The sequence below is a fragment of the Lissotriton helveticus genome, chromosome 6 (assembly GCF_964261635.1).
Source record: "Lissotriton helveticus chromosome 6, aLisHel1.1, whole genome shotgun sequence".
Taxonomy (NCBI): domain Eukaryota; kingdom Metazoa; phylum Chordata; class Amphibia; order Caudata; family Salamandridae; genus Lissotriton; species Lissotriton helveticus.
The window spans coordinates 1,111,460,330-1,111,486,287 of record NC_136067.1 but is presented as its reverse complement, the minus strand read 5'-3'; the positions used below and the strand labels follow the sequence as shown (position 1 = coordinate 1,111,486,287).

The 25,958-nt window shown below is 42.0% G+C and overlaps 1 protein-coding gene across 1 annotated transcript in view; it reads right to left on the bottom strand.

The window, feature by feature from the left end:
- Positions 1-25,958, bottom strand: part of LOC144761655 (PR domain zinc finger protein 10-like) — a 400,011-nt gene that overhangs the window by 17,312 nt on the left and 356,741 nt on the right. The window contains exon 6 of the mRNA XM_078646945.1: positions 8,303-8,402. Coding sequence (XP_078503071.1) covers positions 8,394-8,402 — 9 coding nt within the window. The 3' untranslated portion in view covers positions 8,303-8,393. The remainder of the gene's footprint in view (positions 1-8,302; positions 8,403-25,958) is intronic.

Below are 25,958 nucleotides of genomic sequence, written 5' to 3'. Positions count from 1 at the left end.
CTCCAAAAGGGAGCTCTAGAACCGTGTATGGCAAATATTCATATTTTTCAGGTTTTAACATAACTAATGCTGAAACATTTTATTACAAATTGTCAAACAAGACAGGGATGAAAACCATGATAACCAACACAAAATTGATATATTCAGATTCTTTCTTTGAAAAAATGAATACTTTTGGATTTGATTATTGGGACAAACATGTTGATTTGAAAAGTGTTTGGGGTACAAAAGAATGGCAAGTACAGGGTATAGAAGCTTTGTTTAGAGCCTGCATGATCCCAGAACAAATGATATTTTTAAATGACACCGTTCAACAAACCACCTGTCTCGGCTTAGCCAAAATCAAAGATTTAAATAACCTGTCTATTCCAAAGCCAACAATGTTTAGCAATAACTCTGAAACAGATGAAGAAATAGACATAAACCATATACTTAACCAAAACAGAACACATCCTGATTGGAAACAATGGTTGATCTGGCCCACAGATACAAATAACTGTCAAGATAGATTCCTGAATAAAACACAGGGTTTCAAAATGAACAGGCCAGACCCTAGATATCCCCAAAGACATCACCCAGGGATAATAACAACCTACAGTGTGGGCAAATTATGCCTTCAATGGCTACAAACTTCCACACTGCCTGAAATTAAGCAACACCTAACTTTACTTACTGATGGTGCTGACTTGCGTGATTTCATAATGGGACCACGCAAACAGCGTCAAAAGCGTTTCATAGCAGCCTCTGTATATGCAGCATACAATGAGGCCTGGAAGGTTACTCAAATTGAGACAGCAGAAAGAATACGGGAAATTGACCGTATTAATTTGGAAAAATCACTTTCTGTAGTGGACAATGGGTTAATGACTCTGTCCTCCAGAATTTTTTCATTGGACAGCATTGTGTCTTCAGCAATCGATATATTATCGCAAGACTTACTGTTATTACAACATGGTCAGTCACAATTGCGTTCTATTGTACAGCTTGGCTGGACGTTACAAAATCTGCGTTCAGGCTATGTGCCTTGGCGTTTAATCAACACAACGTCACTATTCCAAATCTTTAACCTTACTGATAGACAAATCGGTATGGCTCAGAAGGGTGCTGATTACACAATCTTGAGCATTGAAAAACTAGAAAGATTACCGTTGACAATGTCAGAACGACCTGTCAGTGAATGGATAATCCACGGAATCATAAATATTCCAATCTCAACCTTCAGGTTTCAATACTGCCAAAAATATATACAGGCTGGCATGTACGAGAAATTGGGAAAGGGGTACCTTAAAACAACATGGAACCTGCCCTATTCACATGCATGTGTCAGTAACAAAGGACAGAAAGTGTTTCTTAGTGGCAACAATTGTGCTATGTCACTAAGCGGCACGCTTCTGTGTAACGGTATTAGTTTGCACGGAGCCTGTGAAGGGAATTCATACAACCTTTCATGTCACCAGCAAGGCGCACCTGCAACTGAAATAGAACCATTCTTTCAAAGACTCTATAATGGGAGTTACATTCTTATTGTAGACCGCAGATGCTGTAGTCTTATGCCCGGGACTCCTTATCTCGTCACTACGACGGCGAAGGTCAAGTGCTGTGGACGTTCTTTGTTTCCCAGCTCCTTTCCAGACAGGGAGGCAAGGGCATGGCTCAGTTTGAAAATTACTTCTATTCGAATAGACACTTTAAGCAGAATGAAAACAGTGCTTCTTCAGACGCCTACAAGGCTCACGTCATCTAAAGAAACGTATGATCTACAAGTCGCAAGGACGACTGCAGAGATACATACATTATTATCAACTAATTCCCCCGTACATTTCGCGGAAATCCTGAGCGAAATCTTAAATATTTCTGATACCACAGGGGTCTCAAAGGTATTTAAGACAGTATTTTCGATGGCATTAACACCATTCAAAGCCATACTGGGTATTTTTCCAGACTTCGTCCATTCGATTTTTGGCGGACTTCCCCTGATCCTAGGACTAATTGCAGGAATCCTATTCCTAGTCCTTATTTTTCGTTATGGCAACCCATGTCACAGATCAAACTCTCGCGACAATGGAAGATACGATCCTAGCCATTGGATACCGGGACCGGATATCAAAAATCCTGGGACTATCCCGGCTTAGAGACCTAAACATGACTTGGTTTCTATCATTTCGACCAATGTGGCAAAGGTGTGTTTTACCTGTACTAAGGTGTCTGCTATGCGGAGAAGAATGCGTGTTAGACACCTGTCTGACGCTACAATCGGATGCGCCGGTGGATGCAGATACACTGTTGGTTCCTACCAAGGTTCACGCACTGTGCTGCCCTCAAAGGCTGCCAATTCTGATGACGGCATTCCTGGAATCTTCACCACTGCGATTGAAGAGTAGTGAAGTTCAAGATGAAAGCAGCATCGAACAGGTACGACCTTCTGTCAGCAATGCAAATCAGAATGTCAATGGAGACAATCATGCGCATGAATGCATGGTTACCCCTATTTCCGACTTAGAGGAACTTTCCCATGAAGCTGTTGACAGTTTTTTCGAAAGCCTGAATGATATGATGTTCTCTCCGGAACAGAAATAGAGACTTTTGAGTAAACTCGCACACGGCGTTCCCTGAATTCGGCCTTCAACTTTAAAATAAAGTCACATGAACAATTACAATCCAGTTCACGGACAGCAACTTTTTTCAGCAAGCCCCTAAAATATTTTTCTATATATTTTTTCCCGGGACACTGATTTTCTGCTTAAAGTAAGAGACTATTCCTAGAGAACTAAGATTTCTATTTTAGATACTTTATAGACTTTATAGACTTTAGCTGCCCGCTGGTATGTTCGCAATAGATTTTATGTGATGAAATGGTTTCGACTTTTTTCTGTATAGCCATATTAAGAGCCATTTCATGTGTATTTCTCATATACCAACAAGCAATAATGCATAACAATGCGTGTTTACTTTTGCATTTAATTCATAGCTTAAGTGCATACAATATATATGACTGCAATTTTTCAGTATATTTGAAAATTTCGAAATGCATTTATGTATTTTGGGGTGGTAAGGTATACACTATACTCTATAGTATGTTGTACTATGTTATACTATGCATAGATTAGTAGATATGACCATAGTTAGCGTGGAGTGGGTGTCGTGTATTTCTATAGGTTCTGATTCGATCCCCCTATTCCTGACCCTATTCTGGTTAAACTTACTAGCTAGTTAACTAACAGTCAGCCCATGAGGCAAGAAAACCCCCATGATGCAGATACCGTTATCTGACGCAGTCACACTACGGCACAGGAACGTGTTATCTGATTAGGTCATAACGCTTGAGATCTAATTAGACAAGCGACATTCCTCCAGCCCCTGATAAGGCATACGACGTTCTCATAACAAATCAAACCTATGACAACCTGGATAATCCGTGCGGCCATTGTTTTGATTTCACAGAGAACTTTAGTAAAGAATGTGCTAACGAGCAAGTCGTATGACATCTTTATTGACGTACCTATGTCCATCCTTACGTCAATCTCGGCACCTTTAAGGTATAAATATTGCCGACCTTGCCCTATGCAAACACACGCGTGGTGACAAGACGGAGCAGCCATACTTGCCGAAGCCGAGAGCAGAAGCAGACCCCGCAGGCAGCAGCCCCGCCTTCCTGACGCGCTGAGAGACGCGCTGCTATCTCAAGCCGAGAGACCCAGCACCGGCGCTTCTGGGCAGCCCCCGCAGGCAGCCTGGAATATCGAGAGCAGAGAAAGAGATACCATTCCTCATTCATCCTAAATTCCAGGTACAGAACTGAATAACCCCTCCTAGAGAATTCTTTAGTTATTCACTTGGCAAAAACAAACTTAAACTAAACTGTAACTTTCTATTCCCGCCCACGCATTAGACTTAGGTCAGGTACACGGGGTAGGCGTATTTAGAAACGCCAGTTGAGTACGTTTAGTCAAATGTATATGTGTATGTAAATATATTTTAATCATTTTAAACATCATATGGCTCAGAAACCATATCAATGTTTTTACAGTATTATTTTATACTATTGCTTCTAATGTATGCACTTTACTTAACTATAAGTATTGCAATAATATCGATCCATTTCTCTTGTACGAGAAAAGAGACTGATCAATAAATAACATCTTTTATTGAACACGCCCGTCTCTTCCTTTTCTCTACATTCTGATGAGACTAAGAATGCACGTACTGACTGAGTAAAATAATTGCCTTGTGCTCACACGACTCTCGAGATTGACTCTTGATTAGGGGAGAGCAAAGTTGTCATGTTCTATGGTTGTCAGAAACTAAATCCCTTCTTGTCTAATCAGGGGAGTTAATCCTTCCTTGAACATTCGAGAAAGTTTCTAGCGAACTCTGAGCTTAGCTGGCAAACCCAAAAATTAAGTCTAGTATCGACAGTAGTAGACCTAGTTAACGTCTGGCCTAGGCCTTTACTGCTGTAGGCACTATTCCAATGCGCAGAGCCTATTGGGAAAATAGGAGCTACACTACACCTCCTCTATGCAATGTGGCACTATGACCGGAGATATTAACTTGCTGGCGTTTAAAACCATCCAGAAGAGCCATCTCGTGAGGTCAGAAAGAAAACATAACTAGGAATCCACAATATATCTAAATTGCAAAAAGGTGAACCTTGAAAATATACCATGCAATTTGCATTTTGTATCTATTTCCACTGTTCAATCGTCACAGAACCGCATCTTTGTAAATACCTCAAATACCCGCTCATAATCTGTTTCGCATCCAATTCGCATATTACATAATGTACCACCTTTGTCCATTTATGCAGCACTTCCGATGGCAACGTCATTCTGCTTATGTCAAATAATGGAACAAGAGATGGTCAAAAATAGTTTATATTGGTGAATACATTTTCCTCCTGAATGCCAAAATCTTTCCAGCAACTTTCTTGCAAAACTAGATCACGCTCTTGTGATGCCTCCAATCACTTCCAAGTTGATAATTCTAAGATTTTGGACAGGGTATTACGGGAAATGCCAACCTACGGAGGCAGAATTGTAGGCTATTTCTAGGGCAGTATCGCTAGGTGGAAGTGGTGCTTGGGGCTATAACCTGGTAAAACAAGTTGTAAACTAAATCAGACAATGACATCATGAACAATGCAAGTCATCCGCCATTACCAAAGTAAACAAAAGGCTAGTCTTCCATTAATTAGCTGTGAAATCATCATCACAGTTAAGAACATTTATGAACAGAATTTAGAGTTCAGAGATTCATAAAGTTTGGTATCACACTGAAAAATTAAGTGATCAAGGCACGAATATCCCAAGAATTGTATGGAGTAGGAAAATAGTAGGAGATAGGGATTTGTCGAATGCCTTAAAGCTTTGGGATAAAAGGATGTGCAGACTCTATATTTATGTGATAAGTTATGAATGTCACCAACCTTGATTTCCACAAGGATTTCGACATGGTTTCCACATAGCCATTACACCAACAAACCGAAAGAAGCCAAAGATGGACTTTGTTGATGCAGTACGCTGCTAACCTTTGCTCTGTAAGATCAAGGAAGGGGCTCAAAGTAGCTCAAAGCCCACGTGAAAGTTCATAAACTATTCAATAAATGCCAGATTGTGCCAAGGCCAAATCACAGCCTAGAGGTCCTGGCCATGAGCAAGCATTACATTACAGAGAAGCTGACAACAGTAGACATCCAGGGGTCACTGCCAAGAAATTGAAGAGGCAATCAAATAAATGTGAACTTTGAAAGCCTATAATCATCTTTAGCAGTCCTGAGAAATCTGTACTGTCTTACCATGAGCATTCAGTGTAACATAATAATCCTACTACTATTAAGAAAATAATTATATAAAAAAAACATTTCTTGCCCTATTTGAAATGTTTGTAGTCACCCATCTAAATTGCTCTTATTTCATCAGCCTCAGAAGGTTAAAGACTGAGTGGATCTACCAAATTTCAACAAGTGGTCATGGGGTGAAACACTGATCCCTATTGTCAATGTACTCGTATACTGAGCCATCAGACCCAGATCGAACCTGTTACCCAAATAGGAATTCTAAAGAAGGGTGAAAAAATCTTCAACATACTCACTGGGTACATTCTTTCCTGTTCTCTGTGCTCAGAGTGAAACAGGAAAGCAGGTACTAGACCATGCAGACATCAATAGAGAGGGCATTGCTGGCAGTCTGAGGTTCTGGGACAGGAGAAAGGCATGCTGTTGTTCAGGAAAAGAAAACAAAGTCCAGGAGCCGCTCTGTAATGAACCAGCGTAATATCTTTTGTACGTTGTGTCCTTTGCTTGGAGTAGGTGTCGGGTGCGGAAGGTTAAAAAAAAAAAACAGCACCTCAACCCATAATTTATGATAAATGTTCACACTGTATTAAACACAACAGCGTGCTAACTAGTGTACGTTTAAAAAGGTATAACTGCAACATTTCAAATGTTAAATGTTTTCAGTTGCCAAGTGGCTCATATTCAATGCAACAACACCAGTCAGTCATGGTGCTCTCCATGTTGTGATTTGTAGTTTTGCTTGGTATGGGCTCAAAAGTGCTCTTGACTAAAAACAACTGTCTGAAGGTCTGAGACATGACTTGATACTGGTTGCTGGCTAGGTATAGTAACTGCATGCTATTAATGATGAAACCATAAAAAGCATAACTGAGAGTCAGTGTTACCTACATCAATTAAGGGTGGTGTCTGTCCTCATGCTGCACCAAAGTTCCCCTCAGCTTGATTGCTGTACTTAGAGTTTTGTTGGTAAAGTATGAGAACAGGTTGGTTATGTTGGGGGAGCATGATGAAATAAATTTACGGTGGAGGGTGCGGCATGAAAGAAATCTGAAACCCTTTAACAAGAAGACCAGCAGGCCCGTGTAATAATTGTTATGAGAGTCATAGAGCTGAGATATGGATTGAGATTCTGCTATGTGAGAAGACACAGTGGGGCATATTATCAACAAATAGCGATATTTATCGCTAAGTAGGGTTAGCGGCAATTTTTTTATCGCCGCGCATCACAGGATTTTATCGCTGCGATAACGTGCTATTAGCAACATTTATCTCAAAAGCGATAAAATTCCCGACGATAGCGGCAAAATCCGTGAATATCGCTGAGAATACAGCGATATTCACGCATTATCGCTAACAGGGTCTTAGCCATTAGATCCACCTCCCATTGGATATAATGGCTAAGAACTGGTCTGAGCAGGTGTTAGTTTTTGGAGATATTCGCGCTTAGCGCGAATATTTCCATCGCTACGCCTGTGTTGGTAATAGGCGATAGCGATGTTAGCGACTGCTTTCAGTTGCTTACAGGTTGGGTACGCCCACTTTGCATGTCATTAGCGATAAATATCGCTGACATGCAAAGCAGGCCCCAAACCGCTCGCTATCGCTAACTGCTGTTAGCGACAGCTTGCTAATAGGGCGATAGTATTATCGCCGCTTAGCGGCCGAAAACGGCTGCTAAAGCGGCGAAAATTGCCTATCGCCCCGTTGATAATATGCCCCAGTGTGCCCACAAACGAAGATCCTTCTAGCGAATGCAGTGAACATTACATAGCCACGAAAATCAGTCCTCTGTGCATAATTTCCCAATTCCTTATAAGTGGCAAGCAGAAGACTGGAAAGAAAGAGAAGCTTCTCTGCAGAGGACAGTAAATTCAGAAACAGAGGTGATACCAAGAGAAAGTGGGAACCACTAAGACTGAATTAGGAATAATTGAACAGTACTTAAAGCAGTGCATAAGATTAAATGTAACCAAATTGCAAATGCAGGGCATTTGTGGAGAGAAACGCTGATGATCATTAAATGATGGAGGAATGGGGTATTAACAGCTATCAGTCAGGAAAAGACAAATAGGGTTTTATACTAGCCGATTACATCAATGAGTCCAATTCACAAAACATTTCCGCTGAGTAAGCATGTCTTACCTTCGGAATTCAGGAGGATGTCACAACTAGAGGTCTTATTTAGAGTTTGTCTGATGGTGGATAACTCATCCGCCATATCGAAAGTGTTTTATGGCCAAGGGCACTTTCAAAGCGGCGCTCAGGATTTCCACCACTTTTAGATAGAGCATCCTGCATTTCAGGCTTTAAGTAAGGCCTAAAGTCTGAAATAAGTCACACTTACTCAAGGACACCCCACTGTGTGAATTAGGCCCAAGGATTGCAAACAGAGTGGGAGGCAGTAGGAAGACACTAGACAATGCTGAAGTAGATGCACAGTGAAAAGTTAAAATCAAGCGGAAAGGGGAAGCTATATTAACATTATTTAAATCATTTCTGAGGGCTCACCTAGAGTATTTTGTCCAGTTCTCCCGGCCCCATCTCCAAATGGATGCAACTAGATAAGAGACAGTCCAGAGAAGATGGTGCAAAGTCTGCATCAGAAACCCTACGGAGAGAAATGCATGCTTTTAGATCTCTATCGCCTGAAAGAGAGATGGAAGAAGGGAGATACGAATCACATTTAAAATAAATCAGGATATAAATACACTAGAGAATTTAAGGCGATTACAGCAGAGGAGCACCGTAGAAGCGTCCTGTGTTGGTCTAAGATTACCACTATGTCAATCAGCTGCTTTGACATTTATTGTATATACATTTACACAATGTTGATATCATAAAAAAGGGATGTCTCTCAGCCCTCGTAGAAGTAACGTTTGTGGCTTCAGGATGACATAAGGACATTTTCATATTTAATGAAAAGGTGGTAATGAAAGGACCACCTTAGAACAGATTTGTGTGGGGCAAAATGAATGAATAGACACATAGATGTAAAGAAAGTGTAAGAATAAAAGAAAGGACTGAGTGGTGTCTACCGCATAAAAGGAGATATAGAATTGACAAGGCATGATATGCCTAATAGTCCATACTAATATCAATGCCTATGTATCAATGTATCAGTGCAACCTTTCCTTCTGTCGGCGGGTTAGTACTCAGATTTTAAAATACTTCACAATGATGCATCACCTGACCATTTACTAGTTAACTATACAGAATGTATGGGCAACCGCTAACAGCCCACACCAGCTACAGGGATCCTCCATTGGGAATCCAGCATATGATCACCTTTATTCTAAGCCTGTGGAAATACTCTCAAACGGGGATCCCAATGGGAAGAATGCTCCAAAATAAGTAGGTACTCCTGTACAGAACAGTTAATACCAATACATATTCTATCAATGGTATGGTTTTCACTTATAAGTTTTGCAAGAGGCACACCAACGTGTGCCCAAAGGCAGCATAATTAGCAGTCACAGATAACAGCAAGAAGTGGGCAAGTCTCCACCGCACAAAAGTGGATGGAAAAGAATGAACCTGGCATGGTATCAACTAAACACAAACAAACATATAAACTGAAAGGACAGACAAGCAGCCACCCAGTATAAATCAGTGTAGAACAAGGCAACAACTTTACCTGTCATTAAAAATCACACAACAACACCATAACATAGGCGTAATAAACAGCAAACAATCTATTCCTATGACAATGAAGGCATTTACTAATTTATTGCAAACTGTCTAAGTCAAATAACTATAAAGCAAGTCCAATCAGCAAAATCCACATAAATCAACATTGAAGATGGTGCTGATGGACATTATCTTGTGCCACTCCAGGAGCCATGTTCATTGAACACGACAATGAAGGAGCAAAAGAAACAGGCTGAAGAGTGACCAGGCCTCAAAATGCTGAATAAGGGTTTTAAGGCCCTGACTGAATCCTCACAATAAGATGCAGATCCAGATACTTACCATGTTTGTCTACACATGAATAACATATGTAAATAATGGACGTTACTAAGGAATAACTGCATTTTTATAATGATTTCCAGATTATCACCCCACAAAACCTAACTACGACTGATTACTGACAAACAGAATGAACATGCACTTTGCATATGAGCCTTACGTGTCTTAATGATACTTGCAGAAGTTACATTTGACACTGCGGATGCAGAGTCCTTACTAATAGAATTTAGAGTTCTCACGTAGAATGTTTTACTAATGTGGAAAGAAACGCATTTAATGTTTAACTTAGAACAAGTATTTGTTAAATGAGAGATGTTTAACATGAATGATTTAGAAAACCGTAACTCTTTGTTGATTAATAAAACTGACTGACATGTATTAATTAACACATATATGCTTTGAACACAAAGGATTTACAATTGTAAAGCATGCTATGCTATATTTAAAGAAGAAACATTTACAATGAATAATTTACCCTAAAAACCATCCTCTTTACTACATTGCTGAAACCTAACTGCTAGAAATGTAGGGGCATATTATCAAGGGCCTTATCGCAGCTTTAGCTGGACTTTTCCCCGCTAAAGCGGTGATATTTTTATCGCTCTATTAGCAAGCTGTCGCTAACAGCAGTTAGCGACAGTTTGTACGCGATAGCGAGCGGTTTGGGCCCGCTGTGCATGTCAGTGATATTTATCGCTAATGACATGCAAAGTGGGCGTACCCTACCTGTTAATATCGCTATCGCCTATTATCAACGCAGGCACAGCGATAAAAAAAATTGCGCTAAGCTCGAATATCACCAAAAACTAACGCCTGCTCAGACCACTTCTTAACCTGTAAATCCAATAGGAGTTGTATATTCAGATTAAGACCTTATTGGCATTAATGCCTGAATATCGCTGGATTTCCAGCGATATTCACGCATTGAGCCACTATAGCCGGATATTTTATAGCATTTGAGATAAACCTTGCTAATAGCACGTTATCTCTGAGATAAAATCCGACGATGCGCAGCTATAAAAAAAATATCGATAAGCTCATTTAGCGATAAATATTGCTAGTTGTTGATAATATGCCCTGTAGTTCTTAGCTTTAAAAGATCCTTACATGTGTAGGATATCAGTATAGGTTGTCGATAAAATGTCAAAGTGTGCATTAATGTTACACATATGTACTTTCAAATGTAGTTCCTAGGTATACACACTGTTGTGCAATTTCATATATGTTTTAATTTGCACATGTACATTAAATGTACATTATTGATTTAATGTCTTACGTTAGCAGGGTTTCGCTAGAAAGGCCTGTTTTTTTTGTCTTACGGGAACCCATCATGCTTCTGCATGATGGGTTCCCACAAAGTGTTAGTTTAGAATAGATAAATTTCTTATAACAAGCAATATATACATGTCTGGGAACAGATTTCAATGACGAGTAGATGAAAAATCTGTGGATGAATAATGGACTGTTGTATTAAACCTTTAGCATGTGACCAAGATAGTGTTACCATTTCCAGAGTGGGATTTTTCTCCAAGGCTTCATTATGATACCATGTGAATCCAAATCAAATATATTTTATTGCTTTGGACCTCCTCTGAGATCAACAAAAAATTACATTATGTGCAATTGATAAAATTATTCATAAATTTGACATCTTTAAAACAATGGTAAAAAGGTTTTAAAAAACGGTAAACAGATTGTAACGTACTAATTCATTTGGTGGTATTAGGTCGGTCAGATCATTGGTTCTAGAAATTTTGTATCTAAAACATATAGCTTCTTATAAAACGGCAGCGAGCTTCCACCAAGAGTTTCTTTCAGCAGACATATAAGATATGTGCAATGTCTTGAACTTCTCCTCTACACAGATCACAAAAACCTAATTTATCAGTTGTGCCTCCCGTTTTTAGTGAAGGCTTTTTGCTTCAGGGTCCCTAATCGAAGCATCAATATGCAATGTCTAATTCTATGGTTTAAGGTGAATCTAAGATATTTATACTCCTTTTATATTCCATACTAGCTATATAGGGCCCATAGTGGGATAACTGAGTGCAATGTGCCTTATCGAGTTCAAAACTCAGTCCCAGAGTTAATTTTTTCAGAAAAGCCTTCAAAGTGCAGTTGACCAAGACTGAAATAGTTTAGTGGCGCTTTGGAGATACTCCATGGAAATCTCAAGGTTTTCTTTAAAATAATTTTTCTTGCACCAACCTTAAAAGTTTCCGGATTTAAAAGTGTTCTCAAGGAGCCTTCAGACGTGTGAAGCAAATTATATGTAAACACCAAGGAGGTATGCAGTTCCTATTGTGAGTTGCAGGTAGTCATATATATTTCGAAAACACACATGTAGGTGTACAATCAAAGTGCAGGAGAAAGATTTCCACCTTTCGTAAAAAGACCCTCACACACCCAGCCAGCTAGATGTCTTGCTTCATCATCAGGTCTGCTCCTTATCGGGTTGGCGCTACAATACCCGATTGGCACCCGTGATGTGGCCTTTTTGGCAGAGATCTTTCAGCCACATGAATCAAGCTAAAAACCGGTTGCAAACGGGCAGATTCTCAGAATCTGCCCCTTTGCGACCGGTATTTTTGCATTTGGGATGCATCATCCCAAATGCAAAAATCGCAATTTAAGGAATCTCTAAATTGAGATTCCTTAAATTGCGATTGCATTTATGTAATCCCAAATTGAGATTCCTTAACTGCAATGCATCAAAGTAAAAAAAATTGCGATTTCGCTAATAGGAGTAGCAAATTACCATGAAGTTCAACTTCATGGTAATTTGACAGAAACTTTGAAAAATGCACTTTTGTGCATTTTTCAAAGTTTCATGTTGCGCACACACATGCCCTAAGGGCATGTTTTGCGCAACATATGTGCACATATCAATTTCAGGGGGTGCCACAGGGTGTCCTTTGGACACCCCTGCACCCTTGAAATTGCATTCTCAATTTGCGATTCGCAAATTGAGAATGTCTTCCCATTCATTCCTATGGGCCTCTAGGCCCATAGGAATGAATGGGAAGGTATTCCTTAATTGCGACTCGCAATTTGCGAGTCGCAATTAAGGAACATTAAGAAATCACAATTTTCTTTAGTCGATTTCTTCATGCATAGCCTTGTGCTATTCCTTATAAGCGAATCCTTATTTTTCGCTAATAAGGAATCGCAAATGGCATTGTTGATGCATGTGGGTCTTTATTCCTTATTGCCGTTGGGTGTAGTGCAAGTGAGGGCCCTTCGTTAGTGTAGGTGTAGTTATGTGAAGGGATGTGAGATTAAAACAGGGATTGGTGGTCTACTCAAGACAATTTTAATGAAGTATGGCCACTATCCGGATTAAAAATATATGAGGGGCGTACGTCCGCTCTAAGGTTGCGGGATTATACGCATGTGATTAGGGTCAACATGTTTCTTGCCTTTTTAATCAATTTGATGGCAATTCCTCAGGACCAATGTGAGATCTACCTACACTTTCTGGTAGTGGTCCGAACTACGTGTAGAGAAGTCGTGACCACCCATACGGCACTCTAGAAAGTGGTACCTGTAGGTCTATGACATAGCCTGCAACAAGAGAGGTTCACAAAAGTTAGTTTGTCAAAATGCAACAGTATTTACATTCAATGTGCACCATAATCAACCATGGTGCAACACGCATGCTTCTCATTCCATTGACAAATGGCATGCACCAGGCAAGCATTAAAAACATTGAAAACAGCAGCAGTGTTTAAAATCTGTGTACATTGTGCGTACCGGCAGGTACTGACACTAAAGGTGTAGTGTCTTGGTACATGGAAGAATAAGGAGAATTAAAATATGGACAAACAGACAAAGTTTCCTGCGAGCAGTTTTCTGGTCAGTGGTCTGAATCACAACAGTGGCCTCCTTAGTAAATCTCATCATGCTGGAGGCTCCCGTGCCCATAGTAGGCATCAAGTGTCCCCCATTAGCTGAACTTGCGACATGTCATAAGTAAGCCCCTCCCGACAGCGCCACCCCGAGGTTCACCAGAGGCAGACCAAGGTCGGTCTCTAATTTGCCCCTGGTAGCTCCATGGTTGAGAACTCAATGCATGTCCCTAATACATTCAATGGTGCCGGCAAAGAATACTCCTTGTGGTTAAAAAGTGCAGTGTATCACCCCAGTTGGTTATAATTACACACAACCCCCTGTGCCAGCTCTGATTCAGTCAATCACTATTTTGCTAGCGAGCATGTGCAACTGTTTGAAAACCACAAAAGATCAGGCTGCAATCACTGAAAGGAAGACATTCCCTCTCAGTGGACAATGCCCCGCATGAGTCGATAACCCACAGATGCAGCCCAGTCCCTTCCAATACTTACATACTGACGTCCACTGGATCAGCGATTGTCCTACCCCTCACACTGCCAGCCCGGGTGGTATCGAGCTCATGATGACTCAGTAGTTATACATCCGGGGTGTCGTACGCGAGGGGCGTGACTTCCGGGAGATCCATGGGAAGACTAGAGTGCCGCCCATGGGTATATGCACCATGTTGGAATTTCCGGCCCCTGTCAATACTGGGAGGCACCCGTGCAGATTAGCCGTGAATGCGGGAGCCATATCCGAGTCCTCCCTACAGGTAAGGGCACCAGTATTGGCGTCCATACTAGAGCGCCGATATACCTCAAATAATATCGTGGGTTACCTACAGTGCAGTCCTGTTGATTGAGCGCCCGTGCAATTGGACTTTATAGCACTGAAGTCATGGATAGGTGCAAGACTATGTTGAGATGTTGGTCAGTAACATCATTAAGAAGCGTTGGAAGATTCTTAATACAGGAACACTAGATCTACCTGAACCGAGGTTTGCATTCAAAAGAACTAGTAACCTAAAGGACATGCTCATAAACACTAGACCCAGGACACCACAGAATAGTGTACAAAGTACATTATGGGATTTACTTCCTATAATGGGACACTACACATGTGGGTCCTGTTCAGTATGTCATTTCACTAAAGTCATGAAGGAACTGACTTTCCCTAATCGTTTCAAATGGAGAATGAGCAGACACACAAATTGCAATACTTCTAATTGCATATACATACTGAGTTGCCCGTGTGGACTCCTTTATATGTGGGTATGACCACAAGACTGGTAAAGGTCCGAATAATGGAGCACAGGAGCAACTTCAGATGCCACAAAACCAATACAAAAATGACTACTCATTTTGAACAACAGAAACACTCACTAGACTCCTTGGAATGGGGCGTGCTTTAAGCCCACCCAGGGGTAACAAAAAATGCCCTATTCCGCATTGAACAATAGGGTGGGTCCTGTGATTGGCCACTGACAAGGAAGGATTAAATGAGGATATCCCGTGGAGCCTACACACTTGATCCACCTACATGGCTTACTCCTCAATTTGCTACCTAATTGCGAATGGTTAATATTGATATACGTCTGGCAGTCATGCTATGGGAAGTTCCTGAAAAACAGTGTGAGACATCCGATATCACCATACTAGCCTTTGTTACCACTGTGCATAAAGTGACCCAACACCTGTTTATCAGTCACTGACATATATCATAACATCATCCCAGCCTGTGTGACCGTTTTACATTAAGCGCCCCAGCACTGGTGTAACAGCTACTGACCAACATCTCAACATAGTCTTGCACCTATCTATGACTTCAGTGCTATAAAGTCCAATTGCAATCAACAGGACTGCACTGTAGGTAACCCATGATATTTTTTGAGGTATAAAGGCGCTCCAGTATGGACGCCAATACTGGTGCCCTCAGCTATAGGGAGGACTCGGAAATGGCGCCTGCAGTTACGGCTAACCTGCACGGTTACCCTGCAGTATTGACAAGGGCCGGAAATTCCAACATAGCGCCTGTACCCATGGGCGACACTCTAGACTTCCCATGGATCACCCGGAAGTCATGCCCCTTGCGCACGGCACCCCGGATGTATAACTACTGAGTCATCATGAACTCTATATCACCCGGGCCAGCAGTGTGAGGGGTAGGACAATCGCTGATCCAGTAGACGTCAGTATGTAAATATTGGAAGGGAATGGGCTGTGTCTGTGGGTTATCGACTCATGCGAGGCATTGTCCACTGAGAGGAAACCTCTTCCTTTCAGTGACTGTAGCCTGATCTTTTGCGTTTTTCAAACAGTTGCACACGCGACCCGCTGCCGCACACGCTCGCTAACAGACTAGTAATTGACTGAATTAGAGCTGGCGCAGGGGGCCGTGTGTAATTATAACCATATGCGGTGATACATGGCGCTTTTTAACCACAAGGAGTATTCTTTGCCAACACCATTGCCTGTATCAGGGACATGCATCGAGTTCTCAACCGTGGCGCTATCTGGGGCAAATTAGAGACCGACCTTGGTCTGCCTCTGGTGAACCTCGGGGTGGCGCTGTCGGGAGGGGCTTACTTATGGTATGTCACAAGTTCAGCTAATGGGGGACACATAATCCCTTCTATGGACACGGGAGCCTCCAGCATGATGAGATTCACTTATGAGGCCACTGTTGTGATTCAGACCACTGACCAGTAAACTGCTCATAGGAAACTGTGTCTGTATGTCCATATTGTATTTCTCCTTTATTCTTCCACTAACCAGGACACTACACCTTTAGTGTCAGCACCTGCCGGTACACGTTGCCACGCTTACTTGACCCAAATAGAGTGAGTTCCACGGTTGTGCCTACGCACAATGTACACAGATTTTAAACACTGCTGCTGTTTTCAATGTTTTTAATTCTTGCCTGAAGCATGCCATTTGTCACTGGAATGAGAAGCATGCATATTGCACCATGGTTGATAATGGTGTACATTGAATCTAAATACTGTTGCATTTTGATAAACTAACTTTTGTGAACCTCTCTTGTTGCAGGATATGTCATAGACCTACAGGTACCACTTTCTAGAGTGCTGTATGGGTGGTCACGACCGCAACCTTAGAGCGGGCGTATGCAACTCTATATATTTTTAATCATGTTAGTGGCCACACTTCATTAAAATTGTCTTGAGTGGACCACAAATCCCTGTTTTAATCTCACATCCATTCACATCACTACACCTACACTAACGAAAGGTCCTCACTTGCACTACACCCAACGGCAACAAGGAATAAATATCTCTGCCAAGAAGGCTCCATCACGGGTGCCGATCGGGTATTGCAGCGCCGACCCGATAAGGAGCAGACCCGATGATGAAGCAAGACATCTAGCTGGCTGGGTGTGTGAGGGTCTTTTTCCGAAAGGAGGAAATCTTACTCCTGCACTCTTATTGTACACCTACATGTGTGCTTTTGAAATATATATGACTACCTGCAACTCACAATAGGAACTGCACACCTCCTTGGTGTTTACTTCAGTCACAGGCCTGTATGCTGGACCTGAACTTAAAGGCCCCTGGTTCCCCCCTTTATTGGAAATAATATATACAAATTATATGCCCATCTGATTAGGTTTGCCAAGGCTCCTGTGTACACACTAACTACTGTTAGTTCTAGTCATAATACTTGAACTGGAAGCGCTTGGCCTGTGGAAGTGATCTTACGCAGTAGCTTCCTTTCATTAAGATTTACGGTATCCCACTTTTTTATAGGGATGTACTCTTATGATCAAATTATAAGAAGGGGGATCATAGATTTCAGGAAGGGCAGAAAAGGGCCGGCTCCCGGAGGATGAGTAAATTCTCTTACCTGCACTTAGATGGGCTATAAGTTCAGTGTGCTGAAAGTGGAGAGTACTTCCAAGTGTCTGAGAAAAGACTCTTCCCAAGCTGGTGTACATTGTTACTGCCTTAACTGGTCTTCCTCCGAACTTCCAGGCAAGATGGCTGAAATTTCCCCTTCCCTTAAATGGTACCACTTTAGTTTTTAAGATGTTTACTTTTGAAAAGCTAATTTCTGTATATCTAGAGAGAGCATCCATGTAATGCTGAAGGCCAATTGATGTGATGTCAAAAAGGACTATGTTGTCAGACTACATTAATATGTGAGTGTTTTCTGATGCTATTTTTTGGGGGTAATTGTTTACTTCTAGAAAGCAATCAGGTAAGTCACTAAGAAATAATGAAAACAGAAGTGGAGCGAGAAGGCATCCCTGCTTAAGACCCTTTCAAATGGGATCCTTCTGTGTGAGTCCCTTATCCCCTCCCATCTGTACTCTACACCATGTAGATGAAGGAAGAGATACTGTTAACCTGTGCAGAGTTGCTGGGGCTCCTTTATTCGCTAATTTCTTCCACAAGGTGGGTCTATCTCCCCTTTCGAATGCTGTAAAAAGGTCAACGAATACGCTATATACCACCTGAGATTTACTAGTCACGTATTAGTCAATTATAGTTTGCAAAATTGCAATGTTATGAGTCAGAGTGATTTGGCCAGAAACCTGCTTGAACCATGGGGATGGCTCTCCTGGATGAGGCCCAGTCATTTAGGTGGTCTAAGACGCTGGCCGCAAAGATCTTCCTTATTGCATCCAGGAACACAATTTGGCAATAATTACTTGGAGAGAGGCAGGAGCCTTTTTTCAGAAGTGGGACAATTGTGCTTCCTGACAAAGATTTTGGAAAATGGACGGTTTCGTAGCAGTAGGCGAAGAGAGGGGCCAGAAATTTACTCCATCCTTCCACATTGCTCTTTAGGACTTTTATGGGGATCCTGTCCTGGTCCATTGCTGGAGTCACTCTCACCTTCCTCGTATAATGGTCTATTTGTCTTTCAGTTGGAGCCGTTATTTGATGGTCAGACTCATGCCGTGCCCTGAAGAAGTAAGCTATTATATCACCATGAGTAACTGAGTTAGTTCCAAACAGTTCAGAGAGGTAGTCTACCCATTCCTTCTTTGGGACTGGTGATGCAATCAGTGGTATTTTGCTTCCACTCACTTTTGCAATTAGACCCCAGAACGCCTCACTATTTTTTTTTTTTTTTCAATACTGCCTCATGTAGGTCAACCCAGTTTTTGTCTATTATAACTCTGCTATTTTTCATATGGATTCTCTTCCATTATTTCTTGAGAAAAGAGATTTGTTTCATCCTGATACATGAGAATTCGACGAATTGAAGTCTAAATAATTTATTCCATTTATTGGAAAGAGGGCCCGCTGACCATCCTTCTTCCTTAAAGGGCTATTTTTGAAAGAGACTGCCTCCTCGGCATGGTATGCACTATAGAGGTGAGGGTGCTTTCAAAGTGAAGAGCTGGGTTGCTTCCTTTGACTTGTTGAGACTACTGAGACTCGATTGTAGTTTTCATTTTTTGTTGATTTTATTCACATTCTCAATATTCCAAATGATTCGACCTTGTTTTTGCTGTACTAATGTGTATCTATTTCCATTTGATAGAGACCATGAGGATATCTCTTGAAGACTCAGTACTAGCTTTAAGAGAAGAATTACGTGATCGCTACTTCGTACGAATTGTCTGTTAAAATAATGAAATGTATGGACCAAGTCATAGCTGCTGATGACGTAGTCTAGTATGGAATATCCAGTAAGTTATTTCCCTGTATAAGAGGGCAGAATATCTCCTTCTGTTCTCCCATTCAGGATTATTCAATTAATTCCATTTGATAGTTCTAGCAGCATCTTCCAGCATTTATCGGCCTTGATAAAGACTGACAGGATGGATGTAGTAATAGATCAGGATTCTTCTAGGTATATATTCCGAAATACTTTCAACAGAGCATTGGAGGTTTTTGCGTTAAAATCACCCATTAGTAGTACTTGCACATTACCACTTGCTTATAAGATACTTTCTATTTGTTCAAATATTTTTATCAGCAACGGATTTTGTTCGGGCCCTGGTGGTACATAGATAATAAACAGTAGTAATGACTTGACTATGTGAGTTCTTTCATTCAAGAATTGTAACTTGAGGCATAGTTACTGGGAAGATGGATTATTTCAAAGTCTCACCTCAGCTCCTTCAGGAGTAAAATAGACAAGTCTCCTTTTGCGTGGCCTCGTCTCACCCTTGTGACTGGGATATCAAAGCAAGATAGTTTATTGGGTCGAATTTTCCTAGTGACCATGTCTCTTGGAGGCATACTATTGCAGGGGAATTACCCAAAAGATAGGTATGGCAATGTGCCAAAAGGTAATAGATAGACTTGCTAAAAAGGAAGCTTTGCTTCCCAACTTTGTTTATTGCCTTTCAGTATTTTTGAGAGCAAGGACCAAGAGTTGTCCTTTTGTTTGTTATCATTTTATCTGTGCTATGGGTCCACATATGTCTATCGCCATCATCAAGGTATTTTGTTAATTTTTCAGCTGGAACATATTTGCTCTCACCTTTGGAGCCTGTTACTTGAGAGATGTAATGATTCACCATAGGTTTTCCCATATATGGTCTGGGTGAAGCTGTTAGAGGTTTATTGCTTACGCCTACTAAGTTGTATCCATTTTTATGTAACTTTTTACTTTCTTGGAGGATTAATGATGGGATCACACTTAACCAGAATTCCACTTTTGCAGATGTTGTATGTAGCTTGTTGGGCAATGTGACAAGCTTTATTTTCAAGAAAGTAAGTGACTGTAAGGGCTGAAAGTTATGAAGAAGATTTAGGATCCTTTGTTTGAGGGAACTTGTCCTGAGGCAAAGAGATCATTAACTTGAGGATGCTATAAGATTTTTGGATGCTGTTAGCTCTGCTTTTTCTCTTTCTCATTTTTATTTTTATATTTGTACTGAATATCTTTAAAGGTTTTGCACTCTGGTTAGACTAGACTCCTTGCCCATGTGCATCCATACAGACATTGAAACAAATACAATGGACTTCTATTGATGGCACAACCAACCAAAGCGGAGTTGCCAATGGACTATCGAGTATAAATGATCATTGCCCTGGTTGAGGGTATATAAGAACGGACAACTCTGACGACAGAGGACTATGGATTTTCTTGCTGAACTCCTATGCTGAACCCTTTCCAAAATCTCATTTGAATTGCCTTTTAGAGCCATTTCCCAATGTCCCGTTATCTTCCCCAAGTGTGGGTGGACTGACACTTTTCCTGACGTATTGAAGACTCTTGACCGAGCTTCTGCAATGCTATTGCTAATACTATGCACACTCTTTGGACTGATTCCAATTGTTTTCTGTAGATTCATACAATGAGCAGTTATGTGCCTTAACCTGTATTTGACGACAGATTATTCTTCTTATGACTAGAAAGGACCAAACTAAATTGCACTCCGCATATCAAATACTGATGATGTTATTTTATATCGCAGCTACAGAGCTGCTTGTATGTGTGATTTGTGATTTGGTGTAAATCCATTCAGGAGATTTTGAAAAACTAAAGTCTAAAAAGATTTGTATATCTGGCCAGATGGGTCTGCAAGAGGCTGGTGAGGGGCTTGTGGGAGTGCCAATTTAAAGAATAGAGCATTCTAGTTGGCCCAGGAATCTCTTTTTATCCTTGGGCCATCTTGCCCCGTGGAAGTGAGACTCCTGCAGGAGTGAGCACTCTGATTGGCTGCCAGCAACATGAGAAAATTATTGCTGGCAGCCATTACAGGACTTTAGGACTTTGTGCCCTGTTCTGAAGTTGGGGAAAAAATGACATAAGGGGCAGTGTAGGGATACCCTGTGTGGCCTCCCTCTACTTTTTTTTATTATGTTTGTCCTCAGGGAATGGGGCTCCCCAGAACCTAATAAGACTCAAGGAGGTGGCTGCACACCCCACTCCCCTTACACTTTGGCCCCGGGGACAAGATTCCCAGAGCCCAAGAAGGCTTGGTTAGAGGCGGCACGCGGCTCCCCTCCCCTTTTTATTGGAACTGGCCCCAAGGGATGGGGTCCCCGGAGGCAAATAAGGGTGATGGAGGGGCCTACACACCCCCTCCTCTTAATATATATGTTTTGGCCCGAAGGGATGATGTTCCCAGGGCCCAAATACCAACTCTACATTGCACACGCTTAAAGGCTGTGCACAGCATGGAGTTGCCAGCCTAATGGGGTTTTGGTCACAGGGCCTGCTAGCAGGCTAAGACAGGTGGCCAATGCCCCACTGCCAGAGGCAAAAGGCTGTGGGGAGCTGGAAGCAGGGCCTAGCGTAGGACAGGCCCTGCAGACCACAAGCCACGCACAACTAAAGACTGTGCATAGCAATGGGTTGGCTGCCTCTGGATGGCTGCCTGTGGGCAATTCCACGCTGCATATGACAAAAGCTGTGCACAGCATGAGGTCGGCTGCCTGCATAAGGAGTTGGCTGCCTATGAGTGGGTTGGCGGCCAGGTCCTGTTGGCAGAGCCCCTGCTGAGCACGGCCAAAGGGAGGTTTGCTGCTCCGCCATAGTGTTATGTGCACAAAGAAGCTTGGATGATGTCATCAGTGAAGTAATTTGAGATGTCAGCAATAATATTGTGAATAATTGGCAAATAACATGTCATCAGCGAGGTAATATGTATGGTCAAAAGCAGTGCATGGCAGGGGCGCAGGATACAGTTAGCTCTGCTAATAGTAACTGGGCAATTTCAGTGTTTTTATTGAGTTAAAAGCGTTAATGTTGTCACTGACATAGTCACCTAACTATAACGTTCCATTAACCTTTGTTTTTTTAGCTAATATAGAGTCACCACTGTGTAGTTATAGTTAAGACCTAGTTACCATAGGAAGTGCGTTTTAGCGTTTTTTGATTTGCTAATAAGTTGGCATTATTTGACAAATCTTCACGGGTCGAAACCCAAAACAGTTACATTTACCTCAGCTCCTTCCTGGAAATTTTGGGGTGATCCGTCAAGGAGTGGTTGAAAATAGGGGGAGGAGTCCCAAAATGTAATATCCCCATGCAATTTTCCATAGGAAAGTTGAACAGGGATACTGCAAAAAACTGCTTCAACACAATTACACCAAATTCGGCTGAAAGCTAGATCTTAATCTTCCAGAGATGAAGGTTTAGAAACGTTGTATACCTGCACAGTTGGGTTTGCAGGAATCTTGCAACAGTCCAGCGATCACGTGCCTTAAAAAAATACAGAGATCTGATTAGTCGAGGGGGATTTTTTCCCTTCGATCACCCCTCACTCCCAGACTGTTGCTGGCCGAAACATGAACTGGGAAGTTGCAGTGGTCATTACAGGACTTGATGAGATGGTTTCCTTTCCTGATTTTTTTTTAATGATATAAGGGGGCTGGGTATGGATAATAAATTACCCCCCCCTCCCCCCGGGTGGTCCAGGGCCCTGGGGTCAAACCACATTCATTCCATTTAATTCTATGAGGCCCAGTGAACCCCATCCCCCGGGGCTATTTTTGATAAATACAGGATAACGTCCCCCTTCCAGGGCCTATATCAGTCCCAGGGTCCCCATACACAAAAGCCTGATCCAAGCACTGTTCCTGGGACCCTAACTCCTGGGACACTGCTGTTTTCTATTTGGGAAAGTGCAGGAATACCCTTCCCTATTCTCCAGGGTAGAAAACACAACTTAGCTCCAGCCCACCCGGGAGAAAGGAGAATTGTGCCGGCTCCCACTAGCACCACAATGGCTGCATATAACCTCATATATTACAACACTTATGACATGTTCCATGTAATTATAAATAATATCACTGCAACATCTGAAAGGGCAGCATTGATGACAACACTGTGCATGGCAGGACGTGAGCTATTGTTACTTTAGGACAAACGTTCTAGTTACTTGAGATAACTATCATTAGTGAATTTTAGTGGTTTTGCGGGTTTAAAATGGGATATTTTAACTGGCATTTTCACCTAGCTATAACATCTCTTCAATCTTCGTTTTTTCAGTGAAGTTCTCTATACATATATATATATATATATACTAGCAGCCCGTCCCGACGTTGTCCGGGTATAAAATAGAATGTGTGTAATGTTTGTAATTGGCAAGGGCAATTTATTTTAAAATCTCACAGTAGACAAAAATTTTAGTTTCATTAGAATAGGGACGGGGAAGGCCCAGCTGCAGCCCTGGTTGATGTTAGCAGACGCGTGTAATTGGTGTAGTGATCCGCCGCCTGAGCCCGACTACAGCCCTGGTTTATGTTAGCAGGCGCGTGTAATGTCATTGAATGAGAGAGTTATCAGCCGCGGGTAAATCCGTTTAATGAGAGATTTGAGTGACAGCGAGTAGGAGAGGCTGCAGTAATTGTCCCCGCAGACGCGCTCATTTGCGTGTTCCCCCGCTTGAGGCCCAGATGCAAGCCTGTTTGATGTTAGCAGGCGCGTGTTCCCCCGCTTGAGGCCCAGCTGCAGCCCTGGTTGATGTTATCAGGCGCGTGTAATTAGTGTACTGATCCGCCGCCAGAGCCCGGCTAGAGCCCTGGTTGATGGTAGCAGGCGCGTGTAATTTCGTTGAATGAGAGAGTTCAGTAACAGCGCGCAGGAGAGGCTGCAGTAACATTACTTACCAGGCCTCCAGGTGAACACGTTTGTCACGCCCCCAGCACACGGCCACAGCAGACGATCTTCTGATTAATGTACGACCCACATGGCATGAAGGGCGGAATGTAGCACACGCCCCCAGCGTTTCTCACGCCCCCAGCGTGCCCCTTGATGCGGCGCAATTGTGTTCACATGGCATGAAGGCCGGATACGCCCCCAGCGTTTCTCACGCCCCCAGCGTGTCACGCCCCCAGCGTGCCCCTTGATGCTGCGCAGCAACATAATAGGCGCTTGTATGTACGACTCACATGGCATGAAGGGCGGACACACGCCCCCAGCGTTTGTCACGCCCCCTAGCCCACGCCAACAGCACAACGCAGACACGCCCACAAGGGACTGCTTTGCTGGCACGGTTCTTTTACCTTTTAAATGTATAGAGGAGTTGGCCTAACGGCTAAGGCGCTCGACCTCGGACCGGGGTAACTGGGTTCGAGTCTTGGTAACGACGCCAAACATCCTGTGATTCTGGGCAAATCACTTAATCTCCCCGTGCCTAACAAAAATGAATGTGTGTCCTCATGTAACGTAACTGGTGCTATGTAAAGCGCTCTGATACCTGATTCAGTTCGGGTCAAGTTCGCGCTATATAAAACTGTGCAAAAAAAAATAATGGTGGCCGTCTGCATAGCCTATGTCCTTCTGCTGCAACTGCCCTTTCCAACGCTGTATTGGGTGTTGTGATTGATGCTGTGGTTACTGAGATTACCCGCCTCAAAGGTTTGGGCTCCCTCGTTATAATATTAGTATGGATACATATATATATATATATATATATATATATATATATATATATATATATATATATATATATATATACATATATACACACACACAAGCTGCTTCTGAAGGCTAATAGAAGCAGCTTGTAACAGCAGCATGCAGAAGAAAAGCAAAGAAATAAATAGATTACGTAACATGTTAATGACACAATGTAAATACTTGATAAAATGCGCATGGTCATCTGTGTAAATAATATGTAATATGTTTTCTGGGAATGTTAGAAAACACTACATTTCTCACAATGCCGCATCAAGGCTAAAGTGGGTATAAATAGTGTAACTAAAGAAGGACTCACTAATCGTGAGAAAAGCCGCGAGAGGGCTGAAACGCGTTGGTTGGAGTGTTGTATTAAGATTAAATTGAGCATAAGCCAGCTCTGGAGTGCCGCTTCCTTTGTAATACAAAATATATATTGCCTTAAGGTAAGAGTCAGTACGACTTGGCTTAATTGCAGTAACGGCTTTATCAAATGCTCTGTCTGCAAGGCCTGCAAAAATGGAGTTAGCAAAACTGAGTACATGACACCCATACAGTAACAGACCAGTCCGCATTCACAAGAAACTTACATGCAAAACTGAATTTGCAGTGTATGTGCTGGAGTGTCCTTGTGGCCTGCGCTATGTGGGCAGCACTAAGCTGCAGGTCCACAAGAGGATACTCCAGCACATCCGGGCAATCAATAATGGTGATTCTGCTTATCCAATTGCCAGGCACTTTGAAGAATTACACGCCAAAAATTCTGCTGAGCTACAGTACCTTGTTATTGACACGGTCCCACCACTGAGAAGAGGTGGTGACCGTGAGTCATTGTTACATAATTTGGAAACAAAGTACATCTTAGAAATGGACTGCAAAACACCTTATGGGTTAAATTCTAGTGTAGACTTTTACATGCACCTTTAATAACTATGGAATTAAGTTTCAATATCAATGTACATGCTACTGCCTGGCTACCTGATATTGGTTTTTAAAGCACTATTTAGGTAAGTTAATTTTCACTGTACTGTATAAAT